Below are 21,680 nucleotides of genomic sequence, written 5' to 3'. Positions count from 1 at the left end.
CATGGCAAAAGCAGAACAAAACATGGCCATAGTCAAAAACCTCCATGCCAGGGTGTCCCACCACTATTCACTGGGGCTTGTAGTGCCCACCAGGGCTTCTGATAGCCACCACTTGTGCCCTACAGAAACCCCCTTCTCCCCACAGCTGCTTCCTAGACCCTTTCACTGCTTGCCCCATCCACCTCCTGGTCCTAACCTCTCGTTTGTGGTGGCCCAGGAAGCCCAGTCCTAGCCCAGCACTGTCCATGGTGGTCCCAGCTGGTGCTGAGGCATGGCAGGAATCCCACAGTGGGTGCCTCCCTGAGGGGAGGGATGCTGGGGTTTGGCAGAGCAGTTGCTCCCCCAGGATGGGGATGTCGGCTGATGAGCCAGTTTTCCCCCAGTGCAGAAGTTCAAAGTCTCCATCTGGTTTTGCACTGGGAGCTGGAAGCGAGGGAAATGAGGAAATGGTGATTCCTGCTCATGTTTGTGATCGACACAGCTGACTGCTCAGCTGGACTTCCCGGCTGGCTGCAAAGGGACGGATGTGCAAACACACACATACATATTTATAGGCACACGCAGCAGCTCATTTTGTCTGAGTCCCTGAAGATGTTGCTCTTCATGTTGCTTTCGCTCTTCAGTTTCAACCCATCTCTGAGCCTAAAAATCTGCTCCTTCAACATGAGGTCGTTTGGAGAAACTAAAATAGCCAAACCTGAAGTCGTCGATGCAGTGGTAAAGGTATGTTCGTTTGCCTGGGTGAGACAGACATGGAGTTCTGAGCTCCAGCGTCTTGCACTTTATTTATCTTTACACAGCTGAATTTCAAGTGAAAAAAAAACCAAGAGTGAATAATTTAAACAATTTTACACTCTTAAAGGAAAAACTAGCCTGTGGTTGAGTGGGATGTTTGCTGTTATTTTAGCCTGTATGGGAATATAACAGAAACAACATTTAGTGTTTCCTTTGGAAATAGAGTTAGAAAACGAAGAAAATCTCTGTGCCCAGTAAAATTAATTCTCACTTTGAATCCACAGAGCTTTGTTTTGTGATAAATTACCTACCTTGCTTATGTGCCAATTATCGTGAAATATTCTTGTCTAATTAAATGTATTCTCAGGACAGCAGAGTATCACATTAGAGTGTGGTACAAAATTGAAAAGCCTGATTACTAATTTATGTAAACAAATCCTCACCATCAGGCTTCCTCTGCAGCAACTGACGATAGCTGATCTTTTTAAAAGAACCATGTTTTGGACTTATAGCTTTCCCAAGTGCCCTTGAGATGCCATGGTAACAGGGGACATGGTGCTGGGTGTCAGCCAATGGCTGCGTGTGCCCAGCGCCAGCGATGAGGGGTGTCACCATTTGGTCAGGGTTTAATCCTTTCCTTGCTAACAGATGAAGAGGTTTGCTGGAGTTTGTATTTCTGGACCACTCTTCCTAAACTGTCAGCACTGTGGGCAATATATACTAAATTATGGGCAATATGTTAATTTTTACAAGACTCAGGGTGCAAAAAGGGGGTTGTTCACCCACAAGGTTTGAAGAAAAACAATACCAGGGACAGAAGGAAGCCCCTGAGCATGACAGCCTGTGGGGTGAGCTGGGCTTTCCCATGGGGAATCTCAGCACTGCTGCTGGGAGCTGAGCCAGGCTGGGGCAGCCTCCCCCTCTCCCCAGCACCCTGCAGCTTCTCTGTGGTGCTGCAGCTCACGGTGCCCAGACCCTGTTTTCAGGCTGGGGGTCACTTTGGGCTCCATGGGCTATTTCAGAGGGGTCTGCAGCAGATGCCTGGGACAGGCGAATGCTGACAGCACACGCAGCTTTTGGAAGGCACAGAATAGCAATAGGAATCTAGGGAAAGGGGACTCCAGAAAAAGGATGGAAACCATTGCAGCTGATTGGTAATTACCCCAGCTCCCCTCAATGTCCCCCAGATCCTCCTGCCACATCCGTCTGGGCGCCCAGTGAGCTGGGATGTTTGTGTGCAGCACCAGTCCAAAGCAAAGAAGGAATCCTATGTGGTGAGGGGCAAGGAGGAGAGAAAAGCCTGATAGGCTGGGCTGGGGGGCAGAGGCAGCACCCCAGCAGTGGCAGGGGCAGAGTGGCCTTACAGAAGCAGCTCTCGCTGCCCCTTCCCCTCCACAGTTCCTCTTCAGGAGCAGGAGCAGAAGTTTGTCAACAAACCCGAAACCACTCTGCTGCCAAGTTCCCTCTCCCAGCTCCGGTGAGGGTGTGAGGAGGCTCTGAAAGCAGAAGGGTTTTGCTCCAGCCATTGCCCCCTCCCACGACTCTAGGCTGGGTGCCACTTCTTCCACAAAGGACTTCCCCTGCATCAGTAACCGCTTCTTTCGAACCTCTGATTCTACAAAACCCACTGCATGCAAACTTCCTTCTGCTCCTTCCCTTTGCAGATCATTTCTCGCTGTGACATCATGTTGCTGATGGAAATAAAGGAGAACAAGAACCGTGTTTGTCCTCTCCTGGTGGAGAAGCTCACCAGGTAGGGTGGCCATGAGCAACTAGGCAAATACTGGGAAAAATGCTTGGCAAGAGCCTGTGCTTTGGGTGAAAGCTCATGGTCTGGGCTCTGTCAAGGTCAGTGAGGAAGGACCAGGCTCTGGCAGCCTTGCTGAAGGCCAGGGACAAAGCCAGCTCCAGATCACTGAAGGACATGTATTTTTGAATCAAACTAACCAAGTTAGATTCAATCTGTTAAAGATTAATTCTCAAAGGAAAACAGAAGGGATGGGAGCTCCTTCACCTGGCTAGCACCCAGCTAGGGGCTGCCGTGGCCTTTCTGCAGGACCAGGAATTGCTTTAGACTGGGGACTGCCTGCCTGGACTGATTGTCCAGAAGGAAGAGCTGGACATGAGACTCAGCCAAAGGAGGGACAGAGGCTGCAAGAAACAGGGAGGGGGTAGAGTGAAAGAGACAGCAGTGGAGCATAGGTCCTGAGAAGGATTTATAGTCTCTACCACCTGCCTCTGACATTAGGCAGGCAACATCTCCTACTCTTGGGCACAGGCTAAATGACGTCCTTTTAGCCCCTTGTGAGTGCGGAGCTAAGTTCAGGAGCACCACTTTCCTTCCAGCCAGCTGGAGGGGCCGAGGGACGAGTACAGCTGCGTGGTCAGCGGGAGGCTGGGCAGGAGGAGCTACAAGGAGCAGTACGCCTTCATTTACAGGTGAGCCAGCCCCCCGAGCCCTCCCGTGCCTCAGCCCTGCCGAGACAGGCTGGACACGGTGGTGGCTTGGCCCCGGGGGAGCGGGGGAGCTGCAGGCTGCGTGGGTGGGAGGGGCTGTGGGACACGGTGTGGGGCCGTCCCACATGCAGCCACCAGCGTGGCTCTATGTGTCCCAGGCCATGGTCCAGGTCACAGCAGGGAGTCGGTGTTAACTGTGGCCCGGCAAGCCATGAGTGTGACATCCCCTACCGTGTTTGTTATGCTGCAGGCACCAGCTGGTATCAATAAAAGAAACCTACCAGTACCCTGACAACCAGCCTGGGGACGAGGATGCCTTCTCCAGAGAGCCCTTCGCCGTCTGGTTCCATTCTCCAAAAACCGGTGAGATCTTTCAGAAACAAATTGTTCTCCCACTGGCAAGCCTCAAGGAGCAAGACAGCACCACCTGAACCTGAGCACGTGGTGGGGGCAGGCAAAAGGGTCCACATCCTGACCCCACGCTGCATTGCCTCACAAGAGCAGCATTTGCCTTTGGGCCTGCTGCCTCCATCATCGCCCACAGCTCAGCACTGCCACAGCCCCAGGAAAGCCTCTGCCACCACCACGGGTGCTGGTTTGGAGGAGGCCGTGGTTGCTGGTTTGGAGGACACGCTCCATGCCACAGGCACGCCCGTGGATGTCAGAGCAGGGCTTGCCTTGCCTTAACACAGCACCTCCCCACGTCACAGCCCAGCCTTGGCAACATGCAATTACACAGCAGCAACCTCTGAGCCACGGCCTGAACAGAAGCTTTCTTCTTCAGAAAACCCTTCTCACTTCCAAGAAAATCTCTGGTTCTTTGTGATTCAGTATGTGTTTAACCATCACATTCCTTCCTGTTCTTGTGACTTGTTTTTAAGATGCCAAAGAGTTCACTATAATCCCTCTGCACACCACACCAGAGACAGCAGTACGGGAGATTGATGAGCTCTATGATGTCTATTTAGATGTAAAACAGCACTGGAAAACCGAGGTTAGTTGCCCTATCTACATTACTAAGAGCAGCTTTGGTACTGAGGCACCTGGCACAGTATTCACTACTCACAGCTGATAACAAGCCCCAGATTTTGAGCATCTCTTTGATGTATTTTTATTGAGCTCTCCACTTTTTAATCAGTAAACTTGATCTCTCAATAAACCTGTTGTTTTATCGGCATGCCTTGGTGGTGCGGCCAGCAGAAAGGAGACACCCCACTGCACTCAATAAGCGCTCACTATTTGAGTTGTAATGGCTATTGGGACCCTAAAAGTCCTTGCTGGTCTTCTTTCAAAGAGCTGTCCTCATGATTACTTTTGAAAACCCTCCTACCTTCCAGAACTTCATCTTCATGGGGGACTTCAATGCTGGATGTAGCTACGTTCCCCAAAAGCAGTGGAAGAACATCCGGCTGAGGACTTACTCTGAATTTGTCTGGCTAATTGGAGACAAAAATGACACGACAGTGAGGGGAAGCACAAGCTGCCCGTATGACAGGTAAAGGGTTCATTGCCAAACCATTCCCTGCTGATGACTCTCTGAGAAGAAAAATATATTGAAAGGTGTCACAGGCAGCCAGATAAAGCAAATATGTATGAGACCTTCAAAGATAAAACAGTGTCCAGAGGGAAACGAGATCTAGTCATAGATTTCTAATACTGCTAGTCAGGAGCACAAAGCACTTTGCAAGCAAGATTTTGCAGAAAGGGCAAGACTTCAAGCAAGAACTATCCATTGCTGTGGCTTAGGTGGAGATAAATGTCAGCCAATTACACAGCACAGTTATCTGCAGGGAGCCCTGCAAACACCCCGGGGGATGGTGCTGCTGCCTCCTCTGTGCCAGCACTGTGCTCCTGCATTTGTAATTTAGATTGACAAATGCAAAGTCTGGTTCTGCTTAGAGGTGAGACACCTCACCTTCCACGGGCACGTGGCAAGTCCTGCTGCTACCTGCAGCTTCCTCAGCAGGGACAATAAATACATCAGCCTATTAGAGCCCAGAGTAAGTCAAGATTTAAACCTCTTGCAGAACGAGCTTATGGATCAAAGTGGGACTTCACTGAGACTCCAGTCACTGGTGTCCTATGGTTTTTGTATCCAATGTACAGCTTTGAACTCTGCAGCACTCTTGGGGTGTCATTTAACATAACTAGTCATTTAACATTTGCGGCCAAGACCAATGCACACCGAGGTATTTATGTCTGTTGAGGAAAGCAATCATCTAAACTTGGCAGAAAGCAGGTGCTGGCATCTCTGAGTAGGCAGCCCACGGGCAAGTACAAACCATACGCAGCTGTGACTCCACCAGGGCCACCTCTCTGGCCACCAGCATGGTGCAGCACACCTGCTGCTGCTCCAGCACTCTGTAACAGCGTTCCTTGCTCCTTGCAGGATCGTGATCAGCGGGCAGAGGCTCACCAGCACCATTGTGCCACACTCTGTCAATATCTTTGATTTCCAGAGGGACTTTCAGATGACCGAGGAGCAGGTAGGCTCAGCATGGCCTCTGCAGCACTGGGGCTAACACAGGAGTGCAGAGCCAGCGGTGTCTGGGCAGTTGTCAACCATGGTCCTATCCATAAATCCACGGCATCCTCCCAGCGTGACACAATACCCGTATTGCTCCTCCCCATGTGCACCACTGCACATCCACCCGCTCCCCACCCGGTGAAACCCCAAGGAGCAGAGTTTGGAAAGAGCGCGGGTGGCTGGCTCCAAACCCCTCTGTTCCCTTGTCTTGCAGGCACTTGGGGTGAGCGACCACTTCCCAGTAGAGTTTGAGTTAAAAAACAAAGGCGGCTTCTTCAACTGGGTGAAATCAAAGTTTTCAAGGAAGAGGAGACCAAGAAAGAGCTACCGCTTGAGGTCATGAGCATGCTGAGTCCCCTCATGTGGTGTGGAAATACATGGATACCAACAGATCTTGTAGAAGAGCAGTGTAGATATACCTGCGCCAAGTGCAATATTTAGTGGAAGAAAAAGAAGTTTTGTTAAAGTTCAAATATTGCAAGAAGGCAAATTAAACCTTCAGGTTGTTTTCTTCATTGTATGCAAAAATAAGTCAGCTAGATGCAGCATACTAATCTTACTGTATTGATCACAAAGGTAAGGAGCTACTGCAAGGGTTAAATACACGTGTGTGCTTTATCTGTGACACCTGAAGGGCAGGGATCTCCACATGCTCACTTGGGCTCTGGAGTTCTGCCATTCCTCTGCAGGGACAGAAGGATTAAAAGGACCTTTTTGCATTTTGTGTGTTTGTGTGTGTGTGTATGCTTCAGAGATGCAACCAGCAAGGTTCAGGTCTGTGCCTGGCGATTTGCAATGTCAAATGTTGCTGAACTCAGAGTATTTGCTCAGTGTGGGTTTGAAACTGCTCACAGCACCAAGGGCTTGGGGAAAGACAGAAAGAAAAGACAATGAGAGCCCCTTTTCTACACTAACCCTGCCAGGAGCCAGGAAGACAGTGCCGGTGGTTCCCACCCCTGAGTGCCTGCCCATTGCCATCACCCTGCCTGCAAACTGCAGGTGGCAAGTCCTGCAGATCTCAGGTGTCCGCACTGCCAACAGAGCATCAGCAAAATTGACATTAAAAACTGATTCAGCATCCTGACATGGAAGTGAGCTGCATCTCCTCCCCCTTCGCTGCACAACCCTCCTTCCCCCTAAACCTCCATGGCAGCCTAAAGTTCTCCAATGAACCAAACTTTAATGTTGATTATTCAACGTAGTGGTGCAGCAATCTGTTTTCTCAGCTCAGCCCACAGGCTGTATTTAGTGCAAACCAAACCCTGTCACACAGATGGCATCTGAAAAGTGGGAATAATCCAACTGTTAGTAGAGGCAAATACTCATCTCCCTTCATCAACACCCGCTGGTTTGTCTGCTGGTGGGACAGAAAGGGATGGTAAGGCAAACGAGATAGGCTTTTAAGGGAGGACAACAGTTTGGCCTTTGCAAAACCCACTATCCAGGGAGAAATTATTTGAGGAAGGAAACTGAATCAAGAGGAGATTATCCCGGGGGGGTGCGTGCAGGGCAGACAACAAATCCTCCAACTTTCAATAGTAATTACTCTTGAAATGGTACAGATTTCATAAGCTCCCTTGGTTATACACCAGTCAAGGCATAAGGAAAGAGCCTAATTTAGAACAAATATTTACATTGGGATTTTTATAGAAATGCCACTGTCTAGCTGACGGCATCGATGGGCCATGTGAAATCTGAAATCAGTCTAAGTCTCTGGCCTCACATGTGAGTCCTACATAAGTCCCTATTCTTTCTTGGCTTTCAGAAATATGCAGTGCACAAAAGAATAAATCACACTCCATGAAAGCAATAATGGAAACATTCAACCATGAAAAATACGTAATTATGACAAAGTTTTACTGAAAATCTTTGTCCTTATTTGCAACATGGAATATAATTCTTTACCCAGCATCTGAAGATAAGAGACATGGCCAGAGAGTTGCTACTGCTGCAGCCTCAGGCATGATGTCAGCAGCCATCAGTCTGGAGGTGCTGTTGCAGAGAGGCTCAGCAGCTGACCAGCACAGAGATGTCTTAATGCAAAATGATGCTGCCCTGTGGAGAGCTGGGATGCACTCTTGGGGGACTCAAAGCAGACAGACAGCATCTGCACTTGGTTCACCACGTTTGATAAGGACTGGGAGGTGTCCAGAGCTCACAGAGTCAGCACAGTTGGTCTCTAGAGATATTCCTGGGTTTATTCCATACCTTCACTAGGCAATACTACAATTACATTCTAAAATGCTTACCGGTTTGTGTTGTCTTTACATTTTCCCTTCCTTGGGATCATTACCCACCTGTCCCAAGAGCAGAGTTGTTTCAGCCTGCAGGAGCCTCTGTGTATTCTGCAGCCAGAACAAAGTTTCTCGTTCAATGAATGAGGCTTCTTGAGTTTCATTTATAATGGAGCAGAATTTTTACACTGGGAATCCAAAATGGCCTGGAGAGCCTTTGTCTCATGAAAGCTAGGTCTCAGATCATGTCTGAGAGAGAAACAAAGAGGCTCTTCAGAAGCTGAAAGCTCTGTTTCTTCCACAGCAGCCTTGGCCAGGTGAGAACACAGAGCAGCTGGGGTCCAGACAGACAAACAGTGCCAGGACCCTCAATCCCTCAGGTTTGGGTCCTTGGGAAGCCCTTCTCCAATGTGTCATGCTGGAGTCACCCTTGCTTCCACAGACCTGAGGTCTCCACTGTCCCACAGGGACCCTGCCCAGTCCCGCAGGAGGTCCCTGCTGCCCTGCACCCAGACGGAGCCAGGGCAGCCCCTTGCCCTGTGGAAACCCACACGAGTACGGGTTTTGCTGCCCTTGGGGAGTGAGTCCCTTGGCAGGAAAATCCCCAGGAACCCAGTGCAGCAGCCTGAGGCAGGACTGCCATTTCTCCATAGCCTACATCATCTCCACCAGCTATCTGCACCTTGGACTCATTTGAACAGGGCTCATGTCATCTTCTCAGCCTTGACATTGCTCCCCACCAATCTGAGGGCCCCAGCACTGCTCTGCCTGTGTGCTACAGGGGTCTGTATATCCCCAAGCACAGATATGTGGAATGTATACTGAGAACATGCAGCATTAGGGGAACTTTAAGAAACTAAATAACCACCAGGCCTGCTGGGATGTGCTGTTTAACGACTTCCACAGGAGGACAGGGGTCACCAGGACCCTCTCTGCATCATGGCAAGTGTCCCCAGCTCCTAAGCCCTTTGGCACAGCAACACCCATTCGCAGCACAGCCTCTCATTTTTAGGTTTACATCCATGTTTGTTTTGCTCTCCTGAAAGTTTAACTGTGTGCAAATACACACAGACATGAGCAATTCAAGCCTGAACGCCCTCCAAAGCTCTCACTGCTTCACTGCCACGTGGAAGACAGTGAACACAGGCAGGTACCAAAGCCACCACTGAAGGGATTTGGAAGGGATTTGTGACAGATGTATGGCCACATACAGATGTGCAGCAAGCATCTGAGCTGCAGCCCTGAGAAAGGCTGTGTTGTGCCATTGCACAGCAGGGCTGGCAGCACTGATAGCAGCATTAAAGGCAGAAAAATCAAAGAGCCTACCAGCATGGGACTGCTGAAACCAGCAGTTGGTCCAAGTGTGGCTGCTTCACGGCTCCCTCTGCGTCTGGAGGGATTGTGGGGAGCAGCTCTGTGCCCCGGGACTTGGCCCCTCACTGGTGGAGCACCCACCACAGAAAAGGGCCAAGAGCAGAGCAGAGTCTCCCTAGGCAGTGCCCACGTGGCACCCAAGGGATCTTGTTTACACCCTCCCTGTAGCACAGTGCTCAGTGGTCCCCGAGGGGCTTTCCTCTGCTGAGCAAGCCAGGAGATGGAGAGCTGAAGGTGAAGGCAGCAGTCGTTTTTTTCCTGCCTTTGTTCAAAAAGGAGAGCACTGTGAAAATTACCCCTTTTTTCCTCCTTCCATCTATGGATCTTTAAAGGTATTTCCACCAGAACCTCTGTCAGCCCCTGGCTCAGGGTAACGCAGGTTTCTGCCTTCTGCACAGGCTCCTGGCCACCCTGGCTGGAGCCACATGCGCATTAAATATTATCAGGGCACCCTCTGGTGGCACCACTGGAAATCCCAGTGTCTTGGCTGGGGAGGGGCAATATTCAGACCCAGATGCCACGGCACAGCTGGCAAACCCACCTGCAGCAAGAAAACATGATTTCACCCTTAGCTGGGAGCTCGCAGCTCTGCATTCCTGTGCATGTCTCTGTACCTTTCCCAGTCACTGTCAAGAGCTGGCCGCAGCTGACCCTGAAGTGTCCCTGGTCCTACTGTGCCTGTAAATGAGTTTTGCAACAAAAAGGTAGCACATTTTTTGGCTCCAGGCCAGTTAATTCACTGCCCGCTGTTACCTGACTAGGAAACACGCTGTGATGACCTTCAGAAACCTGCCTTGCTTGCAGGCAGCAGCTCCCAGGGCCAGGCGCTGGCACGTCACAGGGCACCCAGGGGACTCCCTGGCGTCCCTCGCCAGGCTGGCACCAGCAGTGCAGTTAGTCAGCCTTGCCAGCCTGCCCGGCCCCTTGGGATGTCCTTCAGCGTCCCCACCTCTGCCCTGCGGTGGCTTGTACCTGGTTTGGGGAGCAATGTGAGGCCACTGGCACCAGTGCCACTGCACCTCTCTCTGCTGTGCCTACCTGCAGAAGATGCAGAAGGCCCCGTTCTCCAGTGCTGGGGCAAACTGGGATCTGGATCTGAGAAAGGTTTAGCCCATGTTCCTCTCTGCCATCCTGAGGCTTATGCAACACAACCTCTCCACTGTCACCTGGTATAAAACTGTGAATGGCCTTTCGATGCACTCTCCTTTTCTGGCCGGTGGGAAAACCAACGTCAAATACTTCTTGTGTCATTTTAAATGCAGTGCCTCAGCTGTCAGTGTTTGCAGGGTATTTTCAGCTAGTCAGGAGACAGATTTATAGGAATTAATTTCCATATTGGCAAAGAAAGCAGAAACCTTCCCCGAAAAGCTCTGCAAATGCTGGATGTGAGACGTGACCACTTTCTGTGCATCTCAGCTGGGAGGAGGACCTGACCCTGGCCATTTTCAGTGAAGCCAAATACAAAATCCACATCCCCGACTCCCTCACCCCCTCCCAAAATACCCTAGCAGGACATGACTGTCAGAAATGCTTACTCTCAGCAAGGCCAGCACCTCCATGGGGCTCGAAGGGTTCACAGGCTTCCAGCTAAGCATGGATGTAAATATTTGCAGTACCAAGGTCCTGCAGAAATGCAGTTCATCACAGGGAAGACTTGTCAAACATACCTCTGGGTCCTGATAAATCATATTTTGTCTGTCAATTTTTTTTTTAAAATCACATATATTAGCCTTTTACCCATGTTATATATAGAATGCACTTTAAATTCTGGTCAGATTAATAGTGACGTGAGCTATAAATCCAGCCTAATTTAGTGACAATGCTTTTTTTAAGTGTGCAATATAAATTCACAATTATGAAAATTAACTCTGAAAGTCTGAGAAATTCTGAAAAGCCATTTAAAAGCATTTTTGCAGGAGGCCCTGAGGAAACAGCCCCACACAAGAGGGGGAGCTGGCAGCGGGGCTGTTTTGATAACCTTCTGCAAGAGGGACCTGCTGAATATTAGCAATCACTGCAGGCTACAGAGAAAAATCCCAGTGCTGTAGCCCATCCTGCTGCTTCCTCCCCAGCTCAGATGGAGATGTGAAGATGTGGCACCTCACAGTGGGATCAGGATGGGAATATCTCTAAGTTACTGCAGTACGGAGGAAACATATTTTTTAGAATAAACATTTGCCTACAGGAGGTGGAGAGTTCGATGTTGGAAGGTGTGGACACCAGGCAGGTTTGCTCCCAGTCTGCAGCAATGTAGCGGGCTGGGTGCTCTGGCAGCAAGTCCTGCGCCGTTGCTGCCAGGGGCATTTTCTGCTTCTCTGGAGAGACACTGGAGATGGATAAAATTTAAAAAAAAAAAAAACAAACACAAACTTCAAAAGAAGAGGAAAAAAAAAAAAAATACGCTTTTCCAAACCAGCTGTCACAGAGCCCGGAATAAACACCTGGGGATGCTGATGGCAGCTTTGCAAGAGCCTGTCCCCTGTGTGCCAGTGTGTCCAGAGCTGCTCCTGACCTGGCTGAGCCCAAACTGGGCAAGCAGTTTTGTTTGGCCAGTGGGAGGGAGCAGCACAGCCAGCTGTCATGATAATAAATGCTTTGCAAAGAGTCTTTCTTCAAACAAATAAACCCCACCGTGTGAGAAAGCATTGTGCCATTCCCTGAACGAACAGTTTCATGAAACTCCATCCCAGTTTCTGATGTCTATTTATACATAACCACTTTGGACAGGCTTTTAAATGGGATTAATACATAGTTTGCTTACTTTTAAGTAAGAAAGGTGCATTGTCTGTACTGTAAGTATGCTTCAATGTGGGGTAAAACAAAACTGAAAATTTTTAAACCAGTTTAAAATAAATATATTTGGAAGTTAAAATTGAGTAGAGAAAAAAGCAAGCTCTGGATCAGAAACTTCACAATCTCGCTTTCCACAGACAATTAGAGGGAAAGCTAATTACAGGGTTTGCATAATCTGACCAAACCAGAGTCCTGCTAAGCAGCAGCCCCACCACCGCATGGTGAATACACCCGATGAACATCAGGGCAGCTCAGTGCTTTTTGGCGGGTGGAGTTCCAATTTGGACACACGAAGTACCCTGTGCAGGCCCAGGCCCAGCACAAACTGGAGGCTTTCTGCTGCAGAAACATCACCAGAAAAATTAAGTATCCTGGATTATCGTTTATAGAGATATAAAGTAATTAAAGGATTAATTTGAAATAAATTATTAAAATAAAGATATATATCTTTAAGTTATTCAAGATAATAAATGTGCCTCTGCTAATGGGTTCCAGCCCATTAATAAAGCAAGGCACTTGGTGCTGCACCCCAAATACCACCATCCAAGGCTTATTACATTGCAAGAAGAACAACACAGCAGGTACAAATGACATGGTTGCTGTTTTACTGGCATGCACGTACTGAAGAAGACTACCAGCTCTTGGCAGGCCCTGGCTGGATCACCTTCTCCCAGCCTGGGGCAGCAGAAGTAGCACCTTACACCTTTTGGAAGGAGCTGCACTTTAAAGCTTTATTTCCAAAAAGCTGAAGCTACTCTGTCAAGCAAACGCCCACATTCCTGGACTGCTGCTGGGCAAGTGACAGAGCTGAAGAATTTTAAAGTCCGTGCCACAGCCTGGGGCCCCCCAGCAAGTGCCACATCTGGGATTTTTTCCCCAAAACAAGGCACAGCCAGGTGCCAAAGGCACCTTCAGCCCTGCAGAAGGCAGCTTTGTGCCCGGTGTGAGGGATACCCAGAGCAAACCGGGACCTCCACCCCTGTCAGGGAGCGCCTGACAGAGCTGGCCTGACAACCTGCCTCCCCCAGCTAACATGAGACCACTCGCATCGTTTCTATCAGGCACAACACCACAAAAGGTGTCCCTTCACATTTTGAGTGGTGCAGAAAGTGAGGGCTGTGCTCTCAGCAGGTTTAGGTACACTATATATGCATGGAGGGGCCATCAACCACCCCACCTGCCCCTAGGAGCAGCCTCCAAGGCATTGATCAGAAGTGGTGGATGTTCTCCTGACTGCACTTCTGTAATAGAGCTGCACAAGAGAAAATGCAATTCTCAGTTTGTAACAATGCCCCAGTACAGGAGATATTCACCATGCTGGCTCCAGTGATGGCCATCAGAAACATGCTGAGGCAAGGCCAGGGACACCCAGAGGGCTCTGAAGAAGGAACTCTTAACAGTTTCCCAAAACAAAAAAGACCAGAAGGCAGCAAATGCAGGCAAGACCCCCGGGCATGGCAGGACCAAGCAGAGTCCAGAGACAGGGACTGCTACAGGACAGACTTCAGTAGTGTGAAGGACAGGCTGAGTGTGCAGGTTGTGATGAGCTCCAGCTCCAGGACATGATCTCCAAACACCCCTTCTCCTTGCCCCTTGAGATGAACAAATCCTTCCAGCATCAAATCCCAGGCAGGGGGACAGGATGCTCTTAAAAGTTACCATCCCTAGGAAACTGGTGTGCTGCAGGGACTTACCTTCCACCACCCACCCGAACACCCAGTGAACCTCCTAGAGGTGCAGAGGGTCCCAGCAGGCTTTCTTATGTGGCAGTGCCCTAACTGGGCTGCCCCCAGTCACTGGCCACCAGCAGGCAAGCTGGCTACCAAGGGCACTGCCAGATCTAGCAGAATGCTTGCAGGACAGTTTGGGGCAGCTCAGGGGGCAACAGACAAGTTCCCAGTGGGACTCACAGGTAGCAGGTAGTCAAATCCTACTACAAATCACCACCAGAAGAGCAATTATAAACAAAGAAAAGCTTAACTGACTTGGCAGAAAAAAACAGTTCCACAGTTAGAGGCACCTCCCTCCTCCTCCCCAGTCCTCTGTAAATAATGCAGAAAGCACATCTCATACCATTGCAAGTCAACCCAGCAAGAGGCACTGGGGTGCCAGTAGCCCAGTATACCAACACCCCAGCCCTGCAGCTGCCTGCTAAGGTGGGCACTGCAAACAGACACCTTCGTCAAGGTGCCAAAGACCAAAGCAGAGAAAATTGTCCCTCAAAGCACTGCTCTGTAGCCAAAGTCAGTCTCCAGCTTCCAGAATTGGCTGAATATTGTTGCCAATGAAGCCTGACGCAACCAAGTTGCACCAAAAGCTGTTTTCATCAACACCACTAGGTCCTTGCTCTCCTTAGCAAGTTAATTCTTGTGGCCATCCCACAGGTCTCAGTGCCCAAGCAAGGCAGAATTGCTTATCTGCAGCAAAGCTCAGTTTTTGCTGGAAATTGCCTCAAAGTGACAAACAAGGTTCACCAGCTTCACAGACAACTCCCCTTAATTTCAGGCATTGTGATGAGACCAAGACACCAAGCAGTAACAGGCAAGAGAAGGTCAGACAGGAGCAGGGTTACCGTGCAGCAGGAGTCACACAGGAAGGAGGCTCTCAAGGCTTACTCAACCCAACCACTGTATCCAGGTGTGGTTTTTTTTTGTTTTGTTCAAAAACATTAAAATAGGAGGTCCAGGCTGACGTAGCACAAAGCTAATGAGACAGTTAACTACAGAAAGGAAACAATCTGATAAACCTGGGGCAGGAAAGTCCTTGGCAGGCGCTGCGTGTCGGCTTTCAGCGGGACTTCCAGTGGGAGCCGTGTTTGAGAAAACATCTGCTGGTTTCCATGGCCATGTGCTGGGGCTGGCCGGGCTGGGAACCACCTCCTGCAAACAACCCCGAGGAGCTGGCGGGTGCTGCCCACAGCGCCCCGAGGTCAGATCAATAGCCGTGGTGGCACCATGGGGACACAGGGACACGCGGCTCCATGGCGCCGCTGGCCCGGGACCTGGGTCTAGGAGAACATCTGCACGGCCACGTCACGCCCCGTTCACACCCCACCTCCTGCCACTCAGTACATTTATGACATGGCTTGAACTTTTCCCAGACGCTGTTTCAGGCAAAAAGTTTTAGAGACAAAAAAAGTGCATGGCAGAGGTTATGGCCCATGTTTTTCACAGCTACCTGCACGGCTCACGGGCCAGGGATTATTTGATCAGCCTGCAGCTGCTGCGCGCTGTAGTTTCAGTTTAAACTTTACTGACTACATATGAAAAGAATCCACTGTTGGTTTTAACATGCACATTTTAATGAAGCAAACATTTCTATTTAATAAGTTATAAGATACAATTTTACAATCCTGCATTTTATTCCAGTTTATTTTGTTTTTACTTTCTAGTTTACAATGTAGTGAGCATTTCACATTAAGGCACAAAAAAAGCACAGTAAAAAAAACCCAACCGTCTCTTATTTCCCAAAGGAATGTGCTGGAGAGTAGTGCATCCACACAACTACAGAACTGTAAGCATGAACTTCTCCCGAGGGACAGACTGGGATGCTTCAACAAGTTTTCAACAAATTCTACCTTCTAATCACAGAGTTAAAGCTCATTTGGAGAGTTTACTAAAGCCCCAGCAGCTGACAGCAATTCAGAGATGCACTTGGGAAGCAGCATGGAGTAATCCAGGACAAACAGACAAGTTATAATGGAAGTTTTCACTCCCGGACCCTCAGGCAGAATGCCTTTTGCAGGACGAAGGGGATTTCAGGAGAGATGAGTGTGCCTCAGGCATGTCCTTGGACTGAGATACAATAAAATGACTTGCACCAGAGACAGGTTTGTTACTTGGTATTGCTATGTTGGTAGATTTGCACACCTGCCCTCCCTCATGCCCCGTACCTGACTACGGGTGTGGGGTCCCAATTCCAGGCGGGCTTCTCTGCACCATCTCAGCTCCTTGCTGGGCCCATAGCCCACTGACTATCTTCCAAATACACTGCTGTGCTCTGACCTGCATCAATTTAGGGTCACACAGGTGAGAGCTATGCCTGGTTTGGCAAGTGTAGGGCCTTTGTCTAACCCAGCCAAGCTGGGGGTTGTTCTTAAAATAAATCAAATAGTGTGGGGAGTGACCTGTGAAGTTACAGAAATCTCACCAGAATCCCAAGGCAATTAAAAACTGCATTGCTAGCATCATGGCCAAAAAGCTACCTGTCTAGACTTACAAAGTGTTAACACAGAAAGGCTGAAAGCTTCCAGGAAGTAATTTTCAGTCTGCTTTTGGTTTGCTATAAAAGATGAACTTTTCCTAAATGTAAACCATTAGCAAAGCATTTTTAGAAACATTTTGAGTGGTAAAGCCACTTTTAGTAGCTTTTTCTAATGTTAAATGTTAAAATTGATCAAGTAGACAAAGGCACCTATTATAGTACCAGTTTTACCTCATTTCTTTACAGAAAACAATTTGAACTGGGGACAGCCCAAGTCATACTCCGTAACTAAAACAAAAAGTCTCCAGTCAAATAAAATCAGTAGTTAAGATACCCAATTACAAAGACAAATTCCAGTTTTCAATTGACATCTAAAGTCTTTGACATCCACAAGGAAAAATTAGTGTGTAGCTATCCACCTGATTCTCCAAACATTAATAGTGACCTGGAGAGCACTGCAAAGGTGCAATTTGATGAGGACATTAAATAGATCGACATTAGGTTGATAAGTGGGATAGAAGTGAAATGCTTGTCAAAAATGAAGTTACAGAGTCTACTTCTGACTGTACTGAAATGTGAGCCGTGTTTATCTAGAGACTGCATTTTGCAAGAGGACTACACCCAGTTTAACTCTATGTCTGAACTGCAAACCCAAAAGTCGGCTCTGACGTGCGGCGAGTTTAAGGCACGGTGATGTGGAAGGGGCTCCCGGGGATGTGCTCGTCACCCCATTTCACTGCCAGAACGTAGTCACCCCTTTCCTTGACCATATATGTCACATTGTACTGATGGCTGCCCAGATGCTTGATGGATACCTCTTCGCATGGTATTGTGGGTCCATGGACGCCAACTAACAACATATTTGAACCTACAGCAAAATAACAGACTGTTAGCATTCCTAAGCTTAAACAAATAAGCGTGGTTGTACCACAATATATTAGCTCCAAAACATAAGGATTTCAAAACATAAGGATTCACAGAGGGGTAGGCTGAGGGATGGCTAAACTCATTTAGTATAAGAAGGAATAATTTTTAAAAAGCCTTCAGCCTCAGAGTCAAGGCTTTATTTGTGCATTTTGACAGACCTGACAGGCTGCCACTAACTAGAGCACAGGATACTAACTGCTCGTGAAAGCGAGCAGGCACTGCCTTCCAAGTACTTTGTTAATAGCAGAGACCAGTGAACATGGCTGGCCTCTAATCCACCCACCCACCACAAAGCTCACAGATGATGATCAGTGCTCAAGGCTTAAGGGAATACCTTGCATTACATGCTACAATGCACCACGAGGGTTGCTTAAGTTCAGCAACCTGTTTGTTCTCATGCCATAACCCTGTGGTTTCTTTCAGGCACACCCGGCTCAGATAAAGCCATTTGGAGAGGAACTGGTGTCTTTACAGCCTCTACATTAGGAGTGATTTGATGAGCATCTTGTAACATTTAGGGCATTTCTTTCGAAAAAAAATCACCACCTCAAGCTCCAAATTTTAACTTGGCAAGTTGGTTTAGGGCAAAAAACATCCAGCTGGTTCCCGTACCCATACCTGCTTTGCTGCAGTCCACGGAGAAGGCACTTTTCTGACCCACAAAAGCCTTTGAGAGTCCTGCTCCCCGGGAAACCACTTTGCTAGCATCCGAGGTGGACTTGGGAATGGCACTATAGCAAGTTTCAGTTGATGACCTTGTCACTGATTCTACCAGGATGGAAGAAGTTTCGTTGGCACTGCTTGGGCTAACCAGTCGCTGTCCTGGAAACAGAAAAGATTTCTGCCGTTCAGATTCACCCCATCTGAAAGACACTTACAAGGAGGTTTTGAAAGCCTCCAAATGACTAGCATGCATTCTGCATCCAAAATGCATTTTCAGAGAGGAGCAATTTTCTACTGGGGTTTTTAAGCCGACATCTTCCAGCAATGCTGGCAACCATCCCATCCCGGAGCCCTCGAGTGGTTAAAGCACCACAGGAACTTCAGGATTCATTAAGCAAAGCTGGCTGCTTAAGAAGAGTTAATTGTGCTCCAATCACCAAATGCCAAAAATTACTCAAGTTGGCAGAAAAGCAGGTGCAATTTTGCAATAACCCCTTTTGAAAGCAGAGCATGTCCCAGCCCAGGGGAGAGCAATCCCTGCCATCCGCTCCCAAGACGACTGTGCCACGGGCACCAGGAGAGGGTTCACTAGCTCAGGGCCAGCACTAGAGATGAGTGCCAGCCTGTGCTCAAATATAGCACTGAAGAGAGAAAAAGCTTCCTAAATAAGCCTTCCTCACGTCACCTAAAAGTCTCCCAGACACTACTGACCTTTGGTTAGGTGACACTTGCACCAAAGCGAGACCAGGAGAGGCACCACTTATGCTACAGGCAACTAGGTTTCAGACTTTGCAGGGGGATATGGGGAAGTCATAATTCCCCACTGCCAATGACCCTAGCACTAGGTCAGGATTTAATATTCCCCCATGAAGCTAACTGTTTTACAGCCCTCCACTCAGTCAAGCTGGCAAGCTATGTGATTAATGTTCCTGTAGCCTCTTCTGAGATCCCTTATCTAGGCTTTGGGGGCAATGGGGAGGAACATTCTGTTTCTCCTGATTTTGGGCATCTAGACCTGAATATTGCAATATATTGGAAGAACATATCCGCTGAATGACACCAATTACTTCAGGCACACAGTAGATACTGGTTAGCTTTTTACCTGTAACCTTTGCCTTGAAGGGGCTGCCCACTATGTGGTTAGGTCCACCATATTTAATTCCAATTAAATAGTTTCCTGGAGCCATGGGTGTGTACATGACTTTGTAACCTTCTGGAGTTTCCTGGCAGTCCATTTTCACCTTTGATGGCCCTTCAATAGTAACAGAGAGGGTACCTGGACCAGCCTTGGTCGTGTTAATGAAAAACTCCGACTGCAGTCCTAGAAAGATGTAGCACAGTGAGAGACATGCTTCCTCACACCCACTGTTAAAAAGCAGCCCGTTGTTAAAAAGGAATGGGTAATTCGGTGGGGGGCTGCAGGCAGGGAGGGACAGTGTGCCAGGGGCTCTGCACCCCAGCAGGCTCCCTGCCAGCACCCTGCCTCCCTCCTCCACTTGCACCGTGTGACCGCAGGATGGGCACGAAAAGGGGGCATGAGAGCCCTTTAGGACCGAGATGGAAGGGTTCTGGCACCAGACGACTGGCTTAGAGAGAAAACTCTTTAGAACAAGAGCCCTTCTATTGGGCATTGGAGCCCACACCGACAGAGCTTCCTGCATGGCTAAGCTTGGGAAAGCTCAGAGCCATCTCACTGCCCGGACCATCCCTCAGCAGCAAAGAGCCCCACAAGAAAGCAAGAGACAAGGGGCAGGAGATGTCCTGGAGGAGATGAGTGCCTGAACTGCTCACCAACAGCACTCCAAGCAGTTTGTGGAAACAAAAGCTTATTTAATTACAGCATCTGGTTAACACAGATGAATTATTGCTGCTAGTACTAATAACACAGCACCAGCAACACAAAAATTAAGCAAGGCTTTCAGCCCCCAGATAATTTAGCGTCAAACTCTTACATCAAATATTTATGACATTATGGCTGTTGTATCAGACACTGCTGAGGAGGAATAACATGCTTGAGCTCAATCAAAACCAGGGGCTTGCAGGAAAGTTTACTACAGCTGTGACTGAACGACGCAATTGTGGTGACAAAGCAGGGAGAAGTTTCTAGACCTTCCACACAAGAGGCTGCTGTGCCACAACGCTGGAAGAACCAGGCTCCTACAGAGGACTCTACCATCTTCCAGTGTTTTAGCAGTAAATCTTACTGGTTCTGCCTGTCCAAGAGGTAACACAAGCAGCTTGCAATATGCACCACTCAAACAGAGGAAAATTAACTTCCAAAGCCAGCAAGCTTCACAGCTTCTCACTGAAGACTTCTTGCTCCAAAGTCACTGCTTTTTTCCTGTGCCCCAAATGAAGGCTCGCATTGTTGGAGGCTGCAGACACACACCCCTCCTGGGGGGACATTTCAGGTGGTCACCCACCGCCCACTGAAAGCTCTACACTAGGTCATTGTTTGGAAACACTGCTCAGCAGCTCCCAGGGCATTCAGCTTTTGGCAGCAGCCAGGATTCAACAAGGGGGCACAGAGTAATTTTACTGAGGTTAAACAGTCTATTTGCATTAAAAACAACCCCAAGCACCTTTATAGACAGAGAAAAAATCCCTTGTCCCTGAACCATCAGTGCCTAGTATTAATGAGTGCTTTTGTTTCCACCTATTAAAGCAGCACAGGCTATAGTACCTTTATTTTACATAGTATAGCCACATGTTTCCAAAACCAGCTGCTTGGTTTCTCCAGAACAGCAGAGGCTTTGACTGAGGAACTGCAGGTTTGTTTTGTTTTAATTCTCAGGAGAAGGCAAGGTATGAAATGAGATCCACAAAAGACAGCAGTAGATAGGGCAATAGGACCTAGCTGCCTTGCATGGGAAAGGGAAAAACACAAATCCATTTTACTCTGCTGTTCACCTGTGTGCATGGCCCAAGAAAGGACACAACTAAATAAATCCAAGTGCATATCCTGGAATGTTTTCGTACTTTCTTACTAAGCCCATAAATCACAAATTAAAAAGGCCAAATCCTAAACCCTAGATTCTTGAGTTGAGAACTATCAGACAGGGCAGCCACAGCAGGTAACTAGGTGCCAGATTTCCAAGAAGAGTCAGTGCTCACAGAGCATCTGAAGCACGTATAGCACACTGCAACCAACAATCCACCACTCTCCCTAGAGTTTACACACTGTATTACATTTAACTTGGAGTTTCTTAGAGGTGCAAACACCGATGAGAAGGTAACTGGGTACACTCTCATACCTGTTTAATTAACAGGTTATGCAAGTTAATGCAAGTTAAACAAGGTGCTTTCAGCTAGGCCACCAATGCCGTATCTGTGTTCAGAGAAGCCTCCAGCCTTTGCAGACATCGTGTTCCTGTGTGGAAGGGAGCCAGAGCATCTCTGGAGCTCCGAGAGACCACTGATGTGGAGCTAAGCTAAACAGCAGTCACAGCCCAGCTGCCAACCAGTTCAAGTGAGCTTGTGCTGCAGTTGCCAGTTTACAGAGGTTTTAAGTTTGGTAAGGCTCAGCCTAGCCTGCAGATTCACCAATGGATGGTTATAAGACTTGAGGAGCATGCAAAGAAAGCAGAATTAGCCTATGCCCACGCCGGCAGAGAATGTGGGTTAGTTCAGCTGCCTTAGCAAGGAAAGCCCTGTACAAACAGGCCCGGGAACAAGGGCTTCTGCCCCTCCGGGAAGCGGAGCATGGAGAGGCCGGCCGGGGGGCCGCAGGGGTTACCGGTGGTGCCGGTGTCCAGGCCGGGCCCGCG

General features: G+C 48.7%; 2 protein-coding genes across 2 annotated transcripts; one reads left to right on the top strand and one right to left on the bottom strand.

The window, feature by feature from the left end:
- Positions 1-570: 570 nt before the first annotated feature.
- On the top strand, positions 571-6,062 carry DNASE1L3 (deoxyribonuclease I-like 3). Its single transcript, XM_008942826.1, has 8 exons — positions 571-723; positions 2,400-2,488; positions 3,082-3,174; positions 3,443-3,555; positions 4,074-4,186; positions 4,530-4,687; positions 5,582-5,678; positions 5,934-6,062. Exons 1-8 carry the CDS (start codon positions 592-594, stop codon positions 6,060-6,062), a joined length of 924 nt encoding a protein of 307 aa, XP_008941074.1. The 5' UTR covers positions 571-591.
- Positions 6,063-16,910: 10,848 nt separating this feature from the next.
- On the bottom strand, positions 16,911-21,677 carry LOC103775381 (filamin-B; the record flags this gene model as incomplete). The annotated part of the gene is made up of 4 exons (XM_008942827.1): positions 16,911-17,191; positions 17,869-18,072; positions 19,016-19,234; positions 21,650-21,677. Coding segments are annotated over 4 exons (639 nt in total), but the record flags the coding sequence as incomplete, so codon positions are not given.
- Positions 21,678-21,680: the final 3 nt, after the last annotated feature.

This window comes from Merops nubicus, unplaced genomic scaffold (assembly GCF_000691845.1).
Source record: "Merops nubicus isolate BGI_N331 unplaced genomic scaffold, ASM69184v1 scaffold45196, whole genome shotgun sequence".
Lineage (NCBI taxonomy): Eukaryota > Metazoa > Chordata > Aves > Coraciiformes > Meropidae > Merops > Merops nubicus.
This window is presented reverse-complemented; position numbering and strand designations above follow the sequence as displayed.

What these genes read in the sequence shown, in the direction of transcription:
- DNASE1L3 (XM_008942826.1), top strand. Translation starts at nt 592, where the DNA reads ATGTTGCTCTTCATGTTGCTTTCGCTCTTCAGTTTCAACCCATCTCTG. An exon ending in ACAAGCTGCCCGTATGACAG is followed by an intron (nt 4,688 to 5,581) that starts GTAAAGGGTTCA and finishes TGCTCCTTGCAG; the next exon opens with GATCGTGATCAGCGGGCAGA. An exon ending in TTCAGATGACCGAGGAGCAG is followed by an intron (nt 5,679 to 5,933) that starts GTAGGCTCAGCA and finishes CTTGTCTTGCAG; the next exon opens with GCACTTGGGGTGAGCGACCA.